The sequence below is a fragment of the Pseudonaja textilis genome, chromosome 1, assembly GCF_049901715.1.
Source record: "Pseudonaja textilis isolate UNSWEBS1 chromosome 1, rPseTex1.2, whole genome shotgun sequence".
Classification (NCBI taxonomy): domain Eukaryota; kingdom Metazoa; phylum Chordata; class Lepidosauria; order Squamata; family Elapidae; genus Pseudonaja; species Pseudonaja textilis.
Genome location: NC_141990.1, coordinates 323,229,054 through 323,252,234, shown reverse-complemented (window position 1 = coordinate 323,252,234; position 23,181 = coordinate 323,229,054). Strand labels below are relative to the sequence as shown.

General features: G+C 42.2%; 1 protein-coding gene across 4 annotated transcripts in view; it reads left to right on the top strand.

Annotated features, from left to right (window-relative positions):
- Nucleotides 1-3,242: 3,242 nt before the first annotated feature.
- POLRMT (RNA polymerase mitochondrial) overlaps nt 3,243-23,181 on the top strand; it is a 67,260-nt gene continuing 47,321 nt past the window's right edge. For 2 of the 4 annotated variants that reach the window (XM_087922693.1, XM_087922692.1), the window contains exons 1-5: nt 3,243-3,386; nt 6,307-6,393; nt 8,212-8,852; nt 13,270-13,400; nt 18,190-18,373. In XM_087922693.1, the coding sequence (XP_087778819.1) occupies nt 3,350-3,386; nt 6,307-6,393; nt 8,212-8,852; nt 13,270-13,400; nt 18,190-18,373 (1,080 nt within the window). In that variant the 5' untranslated portion in view covers nt 3,243-3,349. Of the gene's footprint in view, nt 3,393-6,306; nt 6,394-8,211; nt 8,853-13,269; nt 13,401-18,189; nt 18,374-23,181 lie in introns of all 4 variants that reach the window. The other 2 variants (XM_087922691.1, XM_087922690.1) reach the window with 1 other exon arrangement.

Below are 23,181 nucleotides of genomic sequence, written 5' to 3'. Positions count from 1 at the left end.
GGTTTCCCAGCATCGCTGGTGGGTTGGCGGTTGGTTCCGCTGGTTCAGCGCATTCGTGCTGCTGATTTATGAGTGGCTTCAGCTGCAGTGGCGTCTGCTATGGTATCTGCAAGTGAGATGTCTCCCTTGGCCATGATCTTGCTCTGGACGGTTGGGGTCTCTGAGGCCAAGGACAATGCGGTCTCTCATGGCTTCTTCGAGGTTGGCGAAGCCACACAAACCACCCAGGTTCCTCAGGTCTGCCACAAAATCCCCAACGCTCTCACCTTCAAGCTGGTCCCTCTTGTAGAACTCGTGTCTGCGAATGAGAGTTGGTACTGCTGGAGTGTAATGGTTGTGCAGGATGGGAGCAAGGGTGTCCCAATCCATGGTTTTAACCTCAGCTGGCTTGGCTAAGGCTTTAGCCATCTTAAAAACGGCTGGCCCCCAATGGGTTAGAAAAACGGCTCGTTTCTTGCTAGGCGTGGCATCTTTGAGGTTGTTGGACTCTAGGAACATTTGAAATCTGTCCATATATGAGTCCCAGTCCTCGCTAGCTGGATCGAATGGGGGTGGTGGTATAACGCTGCTGGCCATGTCGCCGTCGTTGCGCTCTGTCAGCCACGTGCTCCTTCATCTAGTTCAAATCAGTAGACTTCGTTGCCTCCGCATCCCATCCTCGTCGCCAGTGTTAGATCTGGGAGGATGGTTCAAGAACGGAGGCAAGACTCAGATAGCAACAACAGCTCTTTATTAGTGACTTCAGATCTGAGCGAACTATCCCAGCTGCAGCAGCCCCTTATATAGGGCTGGCTGCGGCTAGGCAGCCAATGAAGGCAATTTGAGTTTGCCGCTCTTGGCAGGGCCAATCGCGGCAGCCCGTTTACTGGCCAATCGCATCAGTCTATGGCGACCAATCACGATCGGCTATTCGTGGGCGAATCAGAGTTGCAGGCTTCGAGCCTGCTAGTCTGGAGCAACATTATCAAATGCCTTCTGTGCATCTAAAAATATCAAAGCCATTTGTTTCTCAGGGTGTGCCTCATAGTATTCCAAAGTGTCCAAGATTACTCTCATATTGTCTTTAATTTGTCTCTTTGGCAGAAATCCATTTTGATCAGGGTGGATAAAATTGTTTAGGTATATTTAACCTTATTCGTAACTTGAATTTTCAATAAATCTGCCAGTTCATCTCTTTGTTTTAATAACATATTCTTTGTCAAGATCTTTGTTTTATCTTTGTTTATTTTCAAGCCTGCCACCACACCATACATCTCTATCTTTTCCAGTAGCTTTAAAGCTGTTCCTAGAGGATCTTCCAAAATAAAAACCAAATCATCCGCAAAGGCTTGCAATTTAAATTCCTCCTTCTTAATTTTCATTCCTTTTATATTTGGATCCTCTCTAATGTTTCTATTCAGCACTTCCAAAGTCAATACAAATAACAAAGGTGATAATGGGCAACCTCGTCTTGTGCCTTTTCTTATATTAATAGAATCTGTAAAATCTCCCTCTATCATTACTCTTGCCGTTTGTTTGTCATATATGGCTTCTATTGCTTGAATAAATTTTCTAGCAAAGCCCATCTGTTCCAATAACAAAAACATGAATCTCCAATTCACATTATCAAATGCTTTTTGGGCATCTAAAAATACCAAAGCCATTTGTTTTTCAGGGTGTGCCTCGTAATATTCCAAAGTGTCCAGAATTACCCTCATATTATCCCTAATTTGTCTCCTTGGCAGGAATCCATTCTGGTCAGGATGAATAAAGTTATTTAGGTATCTTTTGAGCCTTTCTGCCAGGATGGAAGCAAAGATTTTGTAATCTGCATTCAGTAAAGAAATAGGTCTATAGTTCTTAATTTGTGATGGATCGGCCCCTTCTTTTGGAATAAGTGTGATATAAGCTTCTGACCATGTTTTGGGTATTTTCTTATTTAACATGGCTTCATTCATAACTTCTAACAGTGGAGTGCTCAACGATTCTTGTAATGTTTTATAAAATTCTGCTGGGAGGCTGTCTGGTCCTGGTCCTTTTCCATTATTCTGCCTATTAAATGCTTCCATCATTCGGGGCATAGATAGCAATCAGGAGTGTTTTCATATTATTGTCCATTATTTCCACCATTAGTAATCTTCCATCATCATCGGTATAGATCAATTTTGCTGGGATAATATCTTTAATGTATAACACCACTCCTCTTTTCTTGCATTGTGTCAAAGAAGTAAATATTTTCCCTAATTTTGGCTGTATCAACAGTTGTTCATGTTGCTTTTTAATATGTACTTCTTGTAGGCATATTATATCAATTTTTAATTTCTCTAATTTATGGAAAGTTTTCCTTCTTTTAACAGCTAAGTCCATTAAGTCCAAAATACCATCCCAGGAGGAAATCATTGAGAAAATATTGGAATGTGCTGAAATGAGTGGATTGACATTTGAAATCAGAGAACAAGACGATAAACAATTTTATAAAATTGGGGATCTATTCTATCAATGGTTAGACAATAAAATATGGTAATGAAATATGTAGATTTTTAGAAAATAATAAATATATAAAGATGTATTTTTTTCTTATTATATCTTTAGAAAATAATAAATATATAAAGATGTATTTTTTTCTTATTATATCTACAAAATGATTGTAGGATAGATTTGCGATGATAATATGAACTGTCATAAAACAAATTAAGTAAAATATGGATTATTTCATAAAACATGAATAAATAATAGTATAGTCAAATGATTAACGATATTAATGTATTTAATATTTGATTGAAAGTATGAGAATATATACAATGTAATTGTAACTGAAGACTACGAAATGGAAGCACAAAACAATTTGTAAACCAACACATTGTATGTATATATATGGAAGACGGCTTGATGTTTTTATGTTTTGTTTGTCTATGTCTTAAAAAACAATAAAATTAAAAAAAAACTTCTACAAAATCCCATTTAATTAACTCCTTATGATTTTTAATGATTTTTTTAAAACGGCCCTATAATTCATATGCCTCCCTTATTCGCGGTAAAAGCCTCTGAGCCGCTTACAAACGATACGAAAAGGAGAGGGGGAAAGCTGCATATGAACCTCGCGATGGATCTCCGAGGCTTGCCAGCAACAGCCCTCTCTTATTTTTTCTTCCTTTCTTATCTCTAGGTCTTCGCCGTGCCTCCGAGGATTGGTCGTTTCCAATCCTATCCCCGGCCCTCTCGAGCGGAGGGCCCATTGGGTGGCGAGAGGAACCACAGAGACGAGTCCTCTTCACGTGCGCAGAGCGCCGCGCGTGCGCAGTAGGGGACGGTTCGCCATGCGGGCTCACCCGGCCGGGCGGTAAGATGTAGAGGGCAGCGGGGTGAACCGATGCTGAAGCTGCAAGGGACGCTGCTGTGGGGCAAAGGTCAGTGTGGTGTCCTGTGGGGCGGGACGTATGGCGATGGGGATTCCTCGAGGGAACCTTTCACCTCCACCCGGATCTTTTTGGGGAGAAGGGCGCTTAGCCCTACTGGAGGTGGATGGATTTGAACTCGCCACCCTTCCCCTCTTGGGGTGGGGTGGGATAATAGGGTCAAACCTATGCACTCGTTGAAATTTGGATGCCTTCCCTGGCCTCGTTGGTTGACAGCCTTTGACCCATTGGGTTGGCTTGGGTTGGTGCTTGAAAGGGAGACCACCAGGAGATCCACATAGGCTGCCTAGAGGAGGAAGTTAAATTAGATGCCTCGGGATTCAGCCACACGTCTGGGTGGATGCTAAGAAACTTGCCCAGACGCAAGATGGTGAAGCGATCAAGATGGTGAAGTGATCAAGATGGTGAAGGGAGATCTTGCCTGTTATTTGATCTCCCTTGTCATCTGCACCTTTGTAACTGTCTGGTTTGGTTCTGCAACCCAACAAGACAGGCACAGACTTCAGAGAATAATTAGGACTGCGGAAAAAAACAATTACTACCAACCTGCCTTCCTTTGACGACCTGTATACTGCACTGCACGAGGGCTGTGAAAATATTTACAGACCCCTCACATCCTGGACATAAACTGTTTCAACTCCTTCCCTCAAAACAACACTATAGAGCCCTGCACACCAGAACAACTAGACACGTGGATATTTTTCCCCCAAACACCATCACTCTGTTAAACAAATAATTCCCTGAACACTGTCTAACTATTTACAAAGTCTACACTACTATTACTGTTAAACTTTTCATCGTTCCTATCACCCATTCCCTCCCACTTGTGACTGTATGACTGAAACTTTGTCACTTGTATCCTTACGATCTATATTCCTAGTATGATTTGGTTGCTTATTGTACCCTATGACTATTATTAAGTGTTGTACCTTATGATTCTTGACGCTTGATGAATGCATCTTTTCTTTTATGTATACTGAGAGTATTTGCACCAAGACAAATTCCTTGTGTGTCCTACCACACTTGGCCAATAAAGAAATTCTATTCTATTCTGTTCTATTCTATTCTATTCTATTCTATTCTTACAGGTAGTTTGCGACTTGCGACTAAAATTCCCCTTGCTTTGCAGTGCCATTGTTAAGTGAGTTTTGCCCCATTGTGCAACCTTTCTTGCCATAGTTGATAACTGAAACGCTGCAGTTGTTAAGTTAGTAACATGGTTGTGAAGTGAATCTGACTTCTACGTTGAATTTACCTGTCAAAAGTTTGCAAAAGGGGATTACATAACTCCGAGACACTGCATAAATCATATGCCATAAATACATGCCAGTTGCCAAGGGTCCAAATGTTGATCTTGTGACCATGGGGATACTGCAACGGTCATAAGTTTGAAAAACGGTCATAAGTCACTTTTTTCAATGTTGTAACTTCAAACAGTCACTAAAAGAATGATTGCAAGTCGAAGACTACTTGTATTTGTTTTCCATAATTCCCAATGAAATCCATTGCCCTTCTAATGAAGAAAAATATAAGGCCTTGTGTTTCCACACCCCCGCCACTGCTTAACAGTACTAGTAGATAAATGTAATAAAAATAAGTGGATGAACAAGCTTAACTTATTTATATTTTTAATTGGTATATTGTTATTTTAGATACAACCTGGTTAGTGAAAGCTGCAACAGCTACATTAATAGAGTATCCTAAACTTGGTTTGGATTTCTCTTGGGATTGGGGTTGCACATTGGATGAGATGTTTTATAATCTAGAAAAGCAGGTGTGAACATATCCATTAAAATATGTTTTATCTTAATGAAATCGGGGAGGGGAGTGATCCCCCATCCCCCTGAAGGTTGGGAAAAGGGTAATACAATGGATAAAGTGTTCATTTTTGATTTTCTGCCCTTACATATGAAGAACCTCTTTAAGTTTTGGAGTGCCAAACCCAGCTGGATATCTTGAGCCCGATAAATAAACATTTTTGCCAGATATGAAATGCTTTCTTTGGAGTTCAGAGGAGGCCATGTTACTCCTCCTCCATTGCTTGCTTTGTCAAGCTTATATACTTCCTCCCTTACCAAACTGACAACATGCAGATGGAATAAATGGGTTGATGGCACATCTGTAACATCCAGAAACAAAGGCTCTCAGGGTGATAGATGATAAAGGCCTTACAAAACCCAAAATAGTATTGTTATGTAAACCAGTGGTTCTCAACCTGTGGTCCGGGGTTCTCTGAGGGGGTCACGATGTCATCACAAGGGTGGGTGGGTTGCAAAGCCTTGAAGAAATGTTATGATTTAAATCTTGAGTTAAGTCTTGGTGGTTCGTGTCCACAGAAGGTATTTAAAGAGGGTCCATAGTGAATAAAAAGGTTGAGAACCACTGATGCAAACATTATTAAAACCCACACTGAAGCTAGTATAGTGGATAGATAAAAACATTGAGCAGAGATACTTATCGATGCTGTATCTTCTGAAATTATATAGAAGAGTAAGGAAGGAAGGGAAGTGGGAAGGAAAGGAGGCAAGAAGTGAAGTGAGAAAGAGCGGAAGGAAGGGGAGAATGAATGAGAGAGGAAGGAAGGAGAGAAGAAAGAAGGGAGGGAGGGAGGGAGGAAGGAAGGAAATCCAACCACAGTAAAGCAGTTAACAACCCTTTGGATTTTTGAAACATTGAAATTTTTGAAACTGGCTTGGAAAATAAAACAGATGATATCAGCGATAGAAAGGCCGTCAGACAGGCACCCCTGGAATTACGTTGTGGAGGGTGATTTACAACTGGTAACTAACTGCCTTACTCGTAGGCTCCACTTCCTGGGAAGTCAAGAGGGAGGCAAACATGTTGGTTTGTTCTCTCCCTGACGGTACTTTGGAACCAATTCCCATAACAATCAGCCTTCTCTCATTTTTAGGGAGTGTTGGGATGAGATGTTACTCAACCAGGGTGAAAGAAGAAAGCAGGAAACTATGGTTACATGAGCAGGTGGAGCTGTTGGAAGGTAAGCCAAGAAACCAGAATAAAAATAAACATCTGTGCAGATATTTATGCGTGGTTCGTATTCAGAACTGTATGTCTACGTATTTGAGGTATTGATTGCAGTGATTTGTACGCTTGCAGTGAGAATAACTCAACTTATGGCCACAATTGAGACCTCAACCTATGGCCACAATTGAGCCACAATTGAGTCCAACATGTCTGTTGCTAACAAGACAGTTGCTAAATGCATTTAGCCCCATTTTATGACCTTTCTTGCTATAGTCGTTAAGTAAATAATTGCAGTTATCAAGTGAGTAACAAGGTTGTTAAGTGAATCAGGCTTCCCCATTGACTTTGCTTGTTGGGAGGTTGCAAAAGGGGATCACATGACTTGGGGAAACTGCAGCTGTCATAAATAGGAAACAGTTGCCAAGCATTTGAATTTTGATCACGCGACCAACGGTCGAAAGTGAAAATGGTCAAAAGTTACTTTTCTGCAGTGCTGTTGTAACCTCAAGCGGTCACTAAATGTACCTAAAGCGGTCACTAAAAGTACCTCTGTACGTAGCCCTCGACCTAAAATCATTCTTTTCGCAACCATTTGAAGACACAACAGCACTGGAGAGAGTGACTTACAACCAGTCCTCACACTTAACGACTGTCACAGCATTGCCGTGGTCACAGAATCAACATTTGGGTGCTTGGCAACCAGCATGTATTTATGGCTGTTGCAGCCTCTTGGGGGGGGTCATGTGATGCTGGCTTAGGAATTCTGGGAGTTGAAGTCATAAAAGGGCCGTGGTTCCTGTCAGGGTTCCAGCAAACACAAAGGAATCAAAACTCCAAAACAGGCATCTTCCTCAAAGTATAGATCAGGGGTCTCCAAACTTGACAACTTTAAGACTTGTGGACTTCAACATCCAGCATTCTATGCTGGCTGAGGAATTCTGGGAGTTGAAGTCCACAAGTCTTAAAGTTGCCAAGTTTGGAGACTTCTGGCATAGATTTATTAGGCGTGTCTTATTGGCATATCTGGGAAAAATTCAACTGGAGGATGTGGAGTTTTCCCCACCCAAGTCCAACCCCAAAGTTCTTCCCCTCAGGTCATAAGTCCATCACATGGTCCAAACCAGGTTGCAGCCGCCATCTTAGCTGGCTTTGGTCCACGCCTCTCCAACACCTGGTTAGAAGGTCCTTGGCTCTCACGGGAAAGAATGTTGTTTCGGCTACACATCGCCATTTATCTCCATCTCCCCCCTTTAGTTCTCATGCCTCCAACCGGCCTGGCTGTGGCAGCCCTGAAGATGTTCCCCAAATGGCTCCAGTTTAAAAAAAAAATGGCTTCAGGGCTGACAGTTCCCCAGCACTGCCTGGATTCCGACACTTAACCCCATTTAAATCATGAGTCTCTAGCCAAACTCCAAAAGGATTTATTGGGAGTTAAAAAATGTGGCGTTGCCTGGGTGGAGCTGACTCTGAGACACGTAATTCACTGTCACCCTTGACCCTGGTTTCCCCCCTACCCCCTGGGTGTATCCTAATTCACATCCTCCAATGGGACACCTCCATAGCCAAGAGTCATCAATCATACTCCCCATAGAATTTTGCATGGCAGAAACCTCAGTCACCTAGTTACTATCTCTCAAAACATTTATGGAATGCAAGCTGGCCACTGCTTCTACCTCCCTTTCTGTTGGCAATGCTAAACGACCACCGAAATACTTTATGAGTTGACACCTGCTTTATATCATTGACACATTTATATCCCCTTTTCTGTGTCACCTACACAATTAGAGATCATATATTGTGTTCTGTTTCCTCCCATTCCCCACCACCCCAGTGTTGGAAGCTAGAGTGAAGCAACTCCGGGCTGATAATGAATCGGACATCCTAAAGCCCAAGATCCAAGTATGCCAGGTCAAGAAATTAAATTACTTTCCGGGTGCCCAAGTGCAGAAGACCTCGGCACCCCAAACGGCTCAGGGCAAACCCATCCCAACCCGGACCATCAAAGCAAATGCTTGGAAGGCCAAAATGAAGATGGAAAAACAAGCCAATAAAATGAAGCGTTGGGACTTCAGTAGCAGAATCTTAGAAGCGATTATCTCCTCTAACACTCTGGTGGAACAAGCGGTTAAGTGCTCCGTGAAATCTGTCAGCAAAACTACAGCGGATGGCTCCGAGGCACAGTCAGACTCCAAAATCGTCTTGACAGGGATCCAGGTCTGGGACAGAAATCAGCCTCCCGTTTCCTCGGCTGTCCAGACTGTGCCGATGCTTAACGGGAGGGTGCTTCCAGAAATGAAAGTCTTCCAGGACGATATTCGGATGACCATTTTAGCCTACATGGACACGTCCCTGTACAAGGGCCAGAAGAGGAAAGCCTTAAAGTGTTTGTTATATTTCCACACTACCCCGGGGCTGAAGAAGTTTCTAACTACACAGATGTTCAGTCTCCTCATGTGTCATTATGCCAAGCAGGTATTTTTATGTATTTTATTTATTTTGCTTCTTTGCAGACACATCCTGTCAGGCTTAACCCACCTTGGTCCGTTCGGAAAGAAACACCCATTTGTAACGTAAAGGTTAACTTTTACTAATAAATAGCCAAGGGGTTACAAAGGGAGCAAAGCCGGATCTAAGACTCCACGCGCAAATATTCCCTAGTTAAGTTTCCCTTCTCTGTTCCACTCCCCTGTTATCTCCCCATTGTCCAGTCACATTCGAATAAGTTGTTTTGGTAACACTCCCTGCAACGGTTTGGCAGGTGGTGCAATCCATTTTTCAGGCCTTTGGATGTCTTGGGACGGCACGAAGGATCACTGTTGGTTTCCCCCCCCTCCCAGATCTCCCTCCCCCCATGACTTATGGCAGATGGACATCTAGCGAAGCATAGGATGGCAGTTCTGACACACACACACACACATAGAAAAACCTTCCGGGGAGGTTGTGACATACAGGTGATCCTCAGCATACGACCCCACAGTTAAGATTATAATTTCTGGTGCTCAGCATGATGGTGGTTAAGGGTTAAGCTCCTGACTTTACGGCTTTTTTTGCCACAGTGGTTAAGCAAAGCACTGCAGCCATTAAGTGAATCATACTGTTGTTAAACGAATCCAGCTTCCCCTGTTGACCTAGCTTGTGGGAAGCCAGCTGAGAGAGTCTGTGGCCACGTAACTCTAGGACACAGCAGTGGTGGGATTCAAATTTTTTTACTACCGGTTCTGTGGGCTTGGCTTGGTGGGCATGGCAAGGGAAGGATACTGTAAAATCTCCAGTCAGAGGTGGGATTTGCCGGTTCTCCGAACTACTCAAAATTTCCGCTATTGGTTCTCCGGAACTGGTCAGAACCTGCTGAAGACCACTTCTGGGACACAGGTGTCAAACGCACAATGTCACATTGCCATCACGTGACGCTTGGCAACGTTTTTCCCATTCGTGGAGTTGGGGTGAGCATGGCCCTCATCAGAGTTGGGTATTCAGCAGGTTCTGACCGGTTCTGGAGAACCGGTAGTAGAAATTTTGAGTAGTTTGGAGAATTGGCAAATGCCACCTCTGACTGGAGATTTTACAGTCTCTTTCCCCTGCCACGCCCACCAAGCCACTCCCCACAGAACCGGTGGTTAAGAATTTGAATCCCACCGCTGGCCCGCATCCAGTGCATCCAGCCCGCGGGCCTTCCAGTTTGACACCCTTGCTCTAGGATGTCATCGTGGTTATAAGTGTGAAAAACGGTCATAAGTTACTTTGTTCAGTGCTGTTGTAAGCTCAAACAGTCACAAAATGAACTGTCGTATGTTGAGGACTACCTGTACATGTGTTTATATGCAGAACATCTAAATTACGTGAGTACACACACACACACACACAGAGGTTGTCCTTGCTTTGCGATCACAATTGGGACCGGAATGTTTGTTGCTAAGTGACATGGTCCTAAATTGAAACTCAAGTGACCACACCGTTTTGTCCCATCAGTTCCAGTTGCTGTGGTCAACCAAGAATTGTGGGACATTAAGCCAGTGCCCAGCTCAACCTAAGCCATTCCAGGCTTGGTCCTTCCCAGCCCTAAATCTCAACCTCCAACTCATCCATCTCAGTCCTTTGGCCACCTTGCAAAAGCTCTGGGTCTGCTGGCCACACCCTGAGAAGCTGCAGCTGCCCAGCCCACTCACGGTCACTCTTGGCCCTCTGCACTCCGAGATTCCCTACCACCCGCCTGACCTTCATCCTTTCATTCATTCATTCATTCATTCATTCCCAAAGGTGCTTTCTTCAGGAGGCAACTGGACTTTTTTTGTTTTCTTTTGAAGACATTTCGCTTATCATCCAAGAAGCTTCTTCAGCTCTGACTGGATGGTGGGGAAATGGAAGGATTTATACCCCTTGTAGACAGCTGGTCAGTTGCATCCTTTTAGAGCAGGGGTGTCAAACTGGATTTCATTGAAGGACACATCAGAGCTGGGTTTGACCTTGGGGTGTGTGTGTGTGGCCAGCTTAACATCATTTGTGTTGGCAGCTCTGGCGGCCTGAGTGCCAGCGAAAATGGGCTCCCGAGCTCCATTTTTGGCTGCAACGGCCTCTTGCAACCTTCCGCCAGTGAAAACAAAGCTTAGGAGGGCCAGGGGCCGTTTTCGCTGGCAGAGGCTCCACGGGTCGCTCCTTCACTGTTTCCAGGGCAGAATAGAATAGAATAGAATAGAATAGGAATAGGAATAGGAATAGGAATAGAATAGAATTCTTTATTGGCCAAGTGCGATTGGGAACACAAGGAATTTGTCTTGGTGCAAATGCTCTCAGTGTACATAAAAGAAAAGGTACATTCATCAACAGTCAAGTATCACGAGGTACAACACTTAATGATAGTCATAGGGTACAGTAAGCAGTCAAATCATGCTAGGAAACAGTCAATATAAATCGTAGGGATGCAGGTGACAAAGTTACAGTCATACAGTCACAAGTGGGAGCGGATGGGTGATAGAAACAATGAGAAGATTAATAGTAATAGTAGTGCAGACTTTGTAAATAGTTGGACAGTGTTGAAGGAATTATTTGTGTAGCAGAGTGATAGCGTTGGAGAAAAAACTGCCTTGTGTCCAGTTGCTCTGATGTGCAGTGCTCTATAGTGTCGTTTTGAGGGCAGGAGTTGAAACAGTTTATGTCCAGGATGTGAGGGGTCTGTAAATATTTTCATAGTCCTCTTTTTGACTCGTACCTTATACATGTCTCCATGGAAGGCAGGTTGGTAGTAATTTTTTTTTCTGCAGTCCTAATTCCTCTCTGAAGTCTGTGTCTGTCCTGTTGGGTTGCAGAACCAAACCAGAGAGCGATAGAGGTGCAGATGACAGACTCAATAATTCCTCTGTAGAACTGGATCAGCAGCTCCTTGGGCAGTTTGAGCTTCCTGAGTTGGCGCAGGAAGAACATTCTTTGTTGTGTTTTTTTGATGACGTTTTTGATGTTAGGAGTCCATTTTAGATCTGGTGATATGATAGAACCTAGAAATTTGAAGGTCTCTGCTGTTGATAAGATCTAAGCACCCCGTGCACTGTATCCGGCCTGCGGGCCTTGAGTTTGACACCCCTGTTCTAGAGAGCTTGAGGCCCACCTGGAGGTTTATCTGTGTCCTCAGGGTCACCTGAGTGGTGCAAATGGGGGTGGAGCCTCCTTGGAGCTGTTGAAAGGACCGTGTTATATACTGAAGATAGATGATGTTGCATCCCTCCCCGTCTGTCGAGAGAGCGCTGTTCAGTTTTAACCTAGATGGCCTCTTTAACCCCTCTTTCAATCCAGCAGTCCTCTCTGTCCAAAATGTGGACTTTGCTGTCTTCAAATGAGTGGCCTTTGTCTTTTACACCCAGTCAGAACTGAAGAAGCTTCTTGAATGAGAAGCGAAATGTCTTCAAAGAAAAAAACAACAACAGAAAATCCAGTTGCCTCTTGAAAAAATAAAATAAAAGCACCTTTGGGACAACCATGACCTGGATGACTGACAATCTCCACAGACATAGGCACACATACAGACACACACACACGTACGCACAATTTATACGTGCCTAGGTTTGTGTATACAGCTCCAATTGGTTGTTGGCCTCTTTTAGGCTGCCCTCCTTAGCAGTCCTTAAGGCAAATTGCCTTTTGGTCTTCTTATGAAAACCCTAAGAAGGAAAAACAAATGCAGAGCTGTACAGGCACAGCTGCCAGAAAGGCTCCACTTTGGCGGCCATTCTTGCACTCCTCATCATTTCCATGGAAGACTAATGGCGGCTTAGCCATAATCTAGATCAAGGGTCTTCAAACTTGACGGCTTTAAGACTTGTGGACTTCAACTCCCAGAATTCCTGAGCTAACATGACTAAAGGAGGAATTCTGGGAGTTGAAGTCCACAAGTCTTAAAGCTGTCAAGTTTGAAGATCCCTGGTGTAGCATGGGGTCCTCAACGTCAGCCATTTTAAGACTTGTGGACTTCAACTCCCAGAATTTCTGAGCTAACATGACTAAAGGAGGAATTCTGGGAGTTGAAGTCCACAAGTCTTAAAGTTCTCAAGTTTGAAGACCCTTGATCTAGAGCAGGGAGCTTGGTGACTTTAAGATTTATCGACTTAAGCTCCCAGAATTCCCCAGCCAGCCATGCCATGAATTATGAATTGTAGCTAAATGCTTCTTAGCTAACGTTTTTTGGGTCTACACAACACGCTAATCCCGCCCCCCCCAGTACAGCTTACTATGTTATATAAATGGGATCAATGAGGATTTTCAACTTTATTTCAAGAAGCAGAACTTCCATTTTATATTTTGGATTGTGTTATGGTTCTTTTTAAGGGATGCGGGGGGATACCTAGGATTAGCCAGATCGAGTCTGTGGTTGAATTTCATTCCTGTTTCCTTCTCTGCTCAGGGTGCGCTTAGGAAAATTGGCTGGCTGTTTTCCATGCTGGAGGAAAATAACCTGAAGCCGAATCAGGATTGTTATATGGCTGTGCTAAATTGCATGGGTCGAAACCAAACCCAGCCCCATATCACTTTAAGGTAAGGAGCTGCAATGCTCTTAAACAGTAATTCTACCCGTTGCTGATTTTAAGATGTGTACCTCAACTCCCAGCGTTCCCTCAGCCAGCATGGCTGGCTAGGGAATCCTGGGAGTTGAAGTCCACTCATTGTCAACTCATAAAACATTCGTATGCCTGTTTTAGTGGTTGCCGTAGAAAAAAAAAGCCAGGGGTGGGAAGGAAGGAAACCTGGAAGAGAAGTGCAGCAGTTTGGAAGCAAAAGTACATTCCAATTCTTTATCTTTAAAAGATTGTAACTAAAATACCAGAGCTTTTGCCCGGGAATATATTTAATTGGAGAACGTGAATGATGACACCCAGCCCGTGAACGTGCTCAATTGGAGAATCTGGTTTATGAGACACCCAGGGTGGAGGGGGGAGATAGGGTCACTGGTGACTGTAAATTATGTATGTATGCCAGAGTTGGCTACATTCAGGGCAGTGCCAGTATGTCGCCTCTAATAAATCCTTCGAAGTTTTTTGAAGTTTGGCTCGAGAATCACGATTTAATTAGGGCGATTGCTGGAATCCTGACACTCATCTTCAAGCTCTCTCAAAGTTGAGAAACATTTTCTCTTAGAAGCAGGACAGTCTTGGGATGCTGTTCCTGTTTGAATTGGGCTGGGGAAGGACAGGGACATATAATATAAAAAGAAAAAATAGCCCTCTAGCTATGTAGCTGTGAAGATGATACCGATCACCAAATTCAGAGGCAGCCTTTCCCTGAATGCAGATCAACCTCAAGTTACGACCATGATTGGGATGAGAATTTCCATTCTTAAGCCAGGCAGTTGTTAAATGAGTCCTGCCCAACTTTGTGACCTTTTGTTTTTGGACATGGCCATTAAGCGAATTGGTGCTGTTGCTAAATGAATCATACTGTCATTAAGCAAAGCCAGCTCCCCCCGTTGACTTTGGCTGTCGGAAGCCAGCTGAGAAGGTTTTCAAGTGGTGATCACGAGACCGGGAATGCTGCAACATGTGCTGGTTGCCAAGCGCCTGGATTTTGATCACACCATGGGGATACTGCAAGGAACGGCCATAAGTCACTTTTTTCACTGACATAACTTCGAACGATCACTAAACAAATGGTCATGAGCCGGCAGTGTGCAGCCGCCGCCAAAAAAAACAAGCAAATACAATCCTTGGTTGCATAAGCAGAGGTATAGAATCAAAATCACATAAAGTATTAGTACCACTTTATAAAGCCTTACTAAGAGCACGCCTGGAATCTTGCATCCAGTTTCGCTCACCACACCTCAAAAAAGATATTGAGATTTTGGGAAAAGCTCAGAGAAGGGGCAACTAGGATGATTAAAGGCCTGGAGACTAAAACGTATGAAGAACGGCTGCGGGAAATGAGTATGGCCAAGCTAGAGAAAAGAAGGACTTAGGGTGACATACTAGCAGTATTCCAGTATTTGAGGGGCTGCCCCAAAGAAGAGGGGGTCGAATTATTTTCCAAAGCACCAGAAGGCAGGACAAGAAGCAATGGATGGAAACTAATCAAGGAGAGAAGGAACTTGCAATTAAAGAGAAACTTCCTAACAGTCAGAAAAATCAACCAGCTTGCCGTCAAAAGTTGTGGGTGCTACATCACTGGAGGTCTTTAAGAAGAAACTTATCCCCTTGTCTGAAATAGGGGAAGGTTTCCTGTTTGAGTTGGGGGTTGGAGTAGATTTCCTCCAAGGTCCTTTCCAGCTGTATTATGATTGATTTGATTGACTGCCTGTACCATCTGCTGGGGAACGGGGAGAGGTTGTTTTCGGACCAAGCAAGCATCAGGTTAACCCCCTGACAAGCTGCAGTGCTGGCAGAACCACTGAGATGCTATAGAAGCAAATTTGCAGAAAAAAAATTACTCCTTGTTACAAAAGATCAGCTTAGGTAAAAGGTCTAGATAAAAGGACAGTCGCAATCATCCGGTGAGATAAATCACTTGCAGCAGCCCATAAATGAAATACTACTGTCCTCTGGTCAACCTTCTATCCTTTAATCTTAGGATAATCACAGAACGTCAGGGAAGGTATTTATGTGGTTGCTAGGAGTCGAAGCCACTTGGATAGAGCGTAATTAATCATATCATCAATCATAGACCATGGGTTGAGGGGAATGAATGTTAGTTTACACTACGTCAAGGAAGCTGTGACAGTGGAGAGGCCAGAGCACATCTCAAATGCTTTCTTGGGAGGAAATCGTAACCACTCACCACAAACTTTGATTGACCGTGTCAGCCATCCTAACTTGGTCAACTAGAAAAGAAAAACAGTCGAATCCATAGTTAATGAAAGTACACTTGAATAGAAATAGAATAGAATGCAATGTAATAGAATAGAAAATAGAATAGAATAGAATAGAATAGAATAGAATAGAATAGAATAGAATAGCAGAGTTGGAAGGGACATTAGAGGTCTTCTAGTCCACCCTCTATATAGTATATATATAGGTGTGTGTGTGTGTGTAGATCTAGGTGTGTTCGGGTCTTTTCCCGTGTAAGATTAAGAGTATCTTGGCGACGTTTCGGCGAGGTCCCACACCTGGATCTACATGCCTGTACCCATGAAAGTCTACGAGAATATATATATATATATATAAAAGGTTGCTACAACTTTAAAAGCACAACTACAATGATGTGGGAAAATACCCGAACAAAGCTGAATGCCATACATGTAAGTACCCGCGAAAACTTAAGAAAATATATACACACACACACACACAGACGAACACAATACAGAAGTCTATAATGACGTGGGAAAATACCCGAACAAAGCCCAATATAGATAGATAGATAGATAGATAGATAGATAGATAGATAGATAGATAGATAGATAGATCGATCTTTGGTTATTCAGGTTTTCTCCCGTGTAAAATTGGAAGTATCTCGGCGACGTTTCGGTGAAGTCTCACTCATCATCTTCAGGCTTGTGTCTTTGGCTTTGTGCTTCTCGGAGTAATTCGGCACAAAGCCGAAGACACAAGCCTGAAGATGATGAATGAGACTTCATCGAAACATCGCCTAGATACTTGCAATTTTACACGGGAGAAAACCCGAATAAACAAAGATCCACATACAAATACCCGCGAAAACCTCAAATACCCGCAAAAATATATATATTTGTTTTCTTAAGTTTTTGCGGGTATTTATATGTTATTCAGCTTTGTTCAGGTATTTTCCCACGTCATTATAGTTGTGCTTTTAAAGTTGTAGCAACGTTTTGGCAGAATCTCATCTGCCATCATCAGGCTTCTGTATAGACAAACACTATACAGAAGCCTGATGATGGCAGATGAGATCTCTGCAAACATTGCTACAACTTTAAAAGCACAACTATAATGACGTGGGAAAATACCCGAACAAAGCTGAATACCATACATATATACGTGTACATATACATATATACATATATACATATATGTATGGCATTCAGCTTTGTTCAGGTATTTTCCCACGTCATTGTAGTAATGACGTGGGAAAATACCTGAACAAAGCTGAATGCCATACATGTAAGTACCCGCGAAAACTTAAGAAAACATATACATATATACATATATGCATATGCCTGGCCACATACATTGGACAGACCAATAGAAGAATAAGTACCCGCCTCGATGAACACAAAAATGCAGTAAAAAAGCTGGAACACACTTCCTCACTAGTCCAACACATGGAAGCCACAGGTCATAGCATCGACTTCAATGGCACCAAAACCCTAGCCACTATAGAAAACCCCAGCCACAAAATTATCAGAGAAGCCTTAGAGATTGAAAAAAGACCAGAAAGCATGAATAGAAGAGATGATTCCACCAGACTGTCAATTATTTGGAAGCCTGCAATCACAAACAAAAAAAATCTCCACACCACAAGCCAGGCAAACACCTGGGCACAAACAGATCCCCCCTGATACCTCCAGCTCAAACATACATACATACATACATACATACATACATACATACATACATGGTATAGGAAACCCTATACCATTTCAGACAAGTGGTTATCCAATCTGCACTCTTTCTAGAGTCTCAACATCATTTTTTACATCGTGGTGACCAAAACCGAATGCAGTATTCCAAGTGTGGCCTGACCCAAAGGATTATAAAGTGGTATTAACACTTCACATGATCTTGCTTCTATCCCTCTGTTTATACTAGAGCGAATGGTTTCAGTGTACGAAACTGGATCTGAGTTTTTGTGCCCAAAAACTCTTCCCCCCTAGTTATCTCCAACTGTCCAATTACATCCAAACAAATGGTTTTGGTAACTGTCCCTGGTTTGGCAGGCAGGGTGGTGCTGCCTTCCATAGTTTGACCTTTGAGCGCCAGTGGCTCCCACTCCAGGGCACAACAAGTAGTTTCGATTCCCGTTCGATTCCCAGTTTACATTTCTGTGGCTTAAGCGAGGCGCTTGTCAAGCAAGTTGTCCCGTTTTACGACCTTTCTTGCCACGTTTGTTAAGCGAATCGCTCTGCAGCTGTTTAAGTTAGTCACACGGTTGTTCCGTGAACCTGGCTTGACTTTGCTTATCGGAAGGAGATCGATCACATGACCCCCCAGGACACTGCAACCGTCGTAAGTGTGAGTCTGTTACCAAGTGTCCGGATTTTGATCAGGTGACAAGGCGGATGCTGCAAAGGTCATAAGTGTGAAAAACAGCCCCTTTTTTCCAGTGCCTTTGACACTTCAAACAGTCACTAAGCGGATGGTTGTAAGTCGAGAACTACCTGTGCACCCTGTACCCTGAAGCTCAGGTTTCTTCTACTCTCCCACAGATGCATCGAACAGCTGGAAAGTGAAGGTTTCTCCTTGCAAAACTTCTTCAAGGACTCCACGTACGAAGACAACGAAGTCTTGATGATCCTCAGGGCCATCCAGGCGGTCAAGCCGGACTTCCAGCCGGAATTCTTTTCCCCTCCAACCTCCACCATGCCGTTACTGGAAAAATTCTACCAGAAGGTAAAACTGAAGTCTTGGCTACCGCCGAGGGGTTTGACTTGATCAGTGTGTTTTTTCCCCCACACCCAATGCCATCTGTTGGGTATATGGATACACCAACTAGGTTTGGGTGAATAAATATATAAACCTAGGTTTAAGTGTTTGTAGCTTTAAGCACCAAACTGCAATGTAATTAGATAATTAAGGGTGCGGTTGCAAGCAGCAATAAAAGGCAGTGAGAGTAACGTAACACTTCCTGGTTACTGATTACTGGTTTCTGGTCTCCTGGTTCCTCGTCTGGTCTCTCTGCTATCTGCTGCCTGCTGTTTACTCCTGTTTGAGACGTCTGTTTGTTAATGCTTGTTGGCTACTGTGCTGAACAAAGGGACTGTTTACTTGGTGAGCTGATATCCTGTGCATACTCAGCGTTGTCTTCGAGAGAAAGGTATCAGAAGGAGAAGATAAAGACATTGTACTGATTAGTTAATAGACTAGGTTACTGGATGGATATATTGGATAAATGACATATGGACTGAATGACACTGCTTAAACTCTAAATGAATTAAATAACTATTTAAAACTACAAACAGTGTTTTTGTCTCCAGTGTGTGTATACTCTTGGGCCCAGCCTCTCTCTCATTTGGCTGCCTGGCCTGACTGCTGCTGTGCACTCTGCTTGGGGGTTTGTCCCCAAACACTAACATTGGTTATGGGCCCAGCAGAAAGCACAGTCTAACTAACCAGGTTATAGCAGTGAGAGTTTGGTGTGAGTTGCACATTACTGTAAAAACAAACTGTTTGTTGAATAGTTATTTATCTGAAGAGCAATGGCACAAGTAAATTTGCCAAGTCTGTCCATGATATCCAGACTAGATGGAACAAACTATGTTTCATGGTCAATGAAATGTAGTTTACTGCTACGAAGAGAAGGTTTGTGGGACATAATAACAAACCCACCAGATGTATCTAACTTAGATCCTAATGTTGAAGAGGATGCCAAAAAGATACAAGATTATGAACGAAAGAATGAGCAGGCTTTATGCATCATAGGATTGACTCTCTCAGACCAGCAACTCATTCATATCCGTGGAGAGGTAAATGCTGCATACTGCTGGGAGAATCTCAAGAAGATTTATGTTCGAGACAGTGTAGGAGCTCATATCAATCTTACACGGAAGCTGTTTAGAACACATCTTGAAAAGAAGAGAATTTATCTTCGACGGCATACACAATTAAAAAGTGTTTTAATTGTGGAGGCAGAGGACATTTGGAAAGATTCTGCAGAAAAGAAAAAAGCCAGAATGTAAAAAAGCCAAAGAAATCCTTTGAACTAGCCACGTTTAGCAACTGTGATGTGAAGAATGATTTATGGGTGGTGGACAGTGGTGCATCCCACTGCATCACGAGAGATAAGACAAAGTTTATAAAAATGTCTACAAGCTCTCAGCATATATCACTCGCTAACGGCTGGCACCTCAAGGCCAAGGGTGAAGGTATTGCATATTGTCCATGTTTAAACCAGAATATAAAAATGTTGTATGTACCACAGTTAAAGATGAACTTACTTTCTGTAAGAGTATTAGATAAACTAGGTTATGTAGTTACATTTAAGGATAATAAGTGCATACTTGATAAAGATAACAAAAGGGTAACTGCAGCTTTAAATGGAGCATTGTATGTTTTACATGATAGTAAGAAAGGGGAGGCACAGACTGTATTTAACAATATAAAGCCTCATAATGAATGTATCCATTTATTGCATAGGCGTTTGGGGCATGTAAATTTTAAAATGCTAAACTTACAGTAGAGTTATCTGAAGGAATAAGGTTAAAACCCTGTGATAAATATTTGCGTGTGTAATGTCTGCTGTGAAGATAAGAGTAAAATATTGCCTGCAAATAGGCTAAATGGTTTCAAAACTGAAGAACCTTTAGAAGTAGTATTTGCAGACATTATAGGTCCAAAGAAACCCAGTATGGGGGGTGCTCGATATATATTGAGCATTATGGACCATTACTCTAGATATGGGTTTTGCTACCTAATGAAAAGCAAAACTGAAACATATCAACATTTCTTCAACTGGTTAAAGTTTGCAGAAAGAAAAACTAAACGGCAACTTATAACCCTGGTGACAGATAATGGTACGGAATTTGTTAACAGCAAATTCCAGAATAGATTAAAGGTAGCTGGAATAGAGCACAAGAAATCTGCACCATACAGACCACAACACAACGCATTTATAGAGAGAAGAGGCCAAACACTACAGGCAATGGTTAGAACGATGTTAACTGATTCTGGATTACCTGATTATGTGTGGGGGGAGGCTGCAATGTGTGCTAATAACGTATTGAACAACGTTGTTAACTCAACTACTGGTGAAATACCATTCACCATGTGGCATGGCAGGAAGCCTGATCTGAGTTACCTGCACACATTTGGTGCACCAGCATGGATGCATATCCCTACACAACTCAGGCGTAAAGGGCAACACAGAGCTAAACAATTCTTCTTCGTTGGTTACCAAGCTAACCATAGGGCATATAGATTTTGGGAGAAAGGCACATCTAAGGTGTTATGTAGTGCCAATGCCCAATTTCTAGAGCATGTAGGATGGGATAAGTTAGAACAGGATAACAATAAAGAAGTGATTATTGAATCCTATAGAAATCCCATTAAGTATCCCTGTAACTTTAAAAATAAAGTAAAGAGAGAAATACAGGAAGAAATTGTGCCCATAGAAGAAGAAATAGAACCAATAGCTGAGCAAGATGAGGCACATGAACAGGTAGTAACTCATAAAAGTCCTCATACAAGCCCTGTAATTCCCAGAAGAACTACACGAATATCTAGACCGCCTGATAGATACCAGGCTAATACAGTGTGCCAGGTACATAGAGTTCCATCTACTGTGGATGAAATTAAAAAGTATCCTTCTAAAGATAAGGAAAGTTGGTATGCAGCAATGAATAAGGAATTGAAATCCTTGAAGGATATGAAGGTATATGAAAATGCGAGATTACCTGTTGGTATAAAACCCATTGGCTGCAAATGGATTTTTAAGATAAAAACTGATAAGGATGGAAATATAATCCATAAGGCAAGATTAGTAGCCCAAGGTTTTAGACAAAGTGCCAATGACTATGATGAAGTATTTGCACCTAGTCTTAAAGCAGCAACGTTAAGGGCAGCTTTAGTGTGGGCAGCAAGCAAGAAATACATAGTTAACCATTTAGATGTGGAAACTGCTTACTTGCACGCTCCACTAAGACATACTGTATATATGAAAAAGCCTATTGGATTGAAAGGTGAAAATAATAATGATTGTTGGTTGTTAAAGAAGAGCCTTTATGGTCTTAAACAATCAGGCTATGAATGGAACCAGTATATTGTAAAGGAACTGAACAATATAGGGTTTAAAGCTGGTTTAGCCGATCCATGTCTATTTAAAAGGGAGACAAATGGGAAAATATCATTATTATTATTGTTTACTGATGATATTGCCTTGATTACTGAGACTAATGATGAAGCAAATAAAATAATAGCATCATTAGCCAAGAAAATAAAAATCAAGCAATTAGGGGAGATAAAGAAATATCTGGGTTTGAATATAGTGAAAACACAGAAAGGTTTTAAGATATCTCAGGAAGATAAGATATCTAAATTGCTAATAGAGTATAAGATGGAACTTTGTAAGCCTGCAAAGACTCCAATGAGTCAGGATATTTGCAAAATGGATACTCAAAGTCCCAAGTTTGATAAGGCCATATATCAATCTTTGATTGGTAGCTTATCATACATTAGCAATTGGTCAAGGCCAGATATAGCTTTTAGTATTAATCAGCTGGCACGACATAATAATGATCCGCTTCAATGTCATTGGATAGCATTGAAGAGAATCTTAAGATATCTTAAAGGAACATTACACCATGCACTGTATCTAGAACCAAAAGGTGATCTCATACTGAGTGCTTATGCAGATGCTAGCTTTGCATCAGAAAGAGACACAAGAAAGTCGACTTCAGGAACAGCCATAATGCTGGGTAAGACATTAATAGGTTGGAAGTCAATTAGACAACAGCATATAAGTTTGTCTACTATGGAGGCAGAATTCTCCTGTTTATCGCTATTATGTACTGAATTAATTATGTATAAACAAATGATGAATGATATGGGTATAACTGTAAATTATCCTATAATTGTACATGAAGATAATCAGGCAGCAATTCAAATGGCCACGAATATTGCAGTAAAAACTAGAGCAAGCATACAGATTTAAGGTAACTAAACGTTAGACAATCTGTACAGAGTAAAATGATACAGCTGGAGTACTGCATGTCGGAGGACAATATAGCTGATAATTTTACTAAAGCCCAAGGTGCCATTAAGCACCTAGAGAGTTGTGAAAAGTATGGGTTTAGATTGTAAAGGTATTATATATTTATATCACCCAAAAGGGGAGAATGTTGGGTATATGGATACACCAACTAGGTTTGGGTGAATAAATATATAAACCTAGGTTTAAGTGTTTGTAGCTTTAAGCACCAAACTGCAATGTAATTAGATAATTAAGGGTGCGGTTGCAAGCAGCAATAAAAGGCAGTGAGAGTAACGTAACACTTCCTGGTTACTGATTACTGGTTTCTGGTCTCCTGGTTCCTCGTCTGGTCTCTCTGCTATCTGCTGCCTGCTGTTTACTCCTGTTTGAGACGTCTGTTTGTTAATGCTTGTTGGCTACTGTGCTGAACAAAGGGACTGTTTACTTGGTGAGCTGATATCCTGTGCATACTCAGCGTTGTCTTCGAGAGAAAGGTATCGGAAGGAGAAGATAA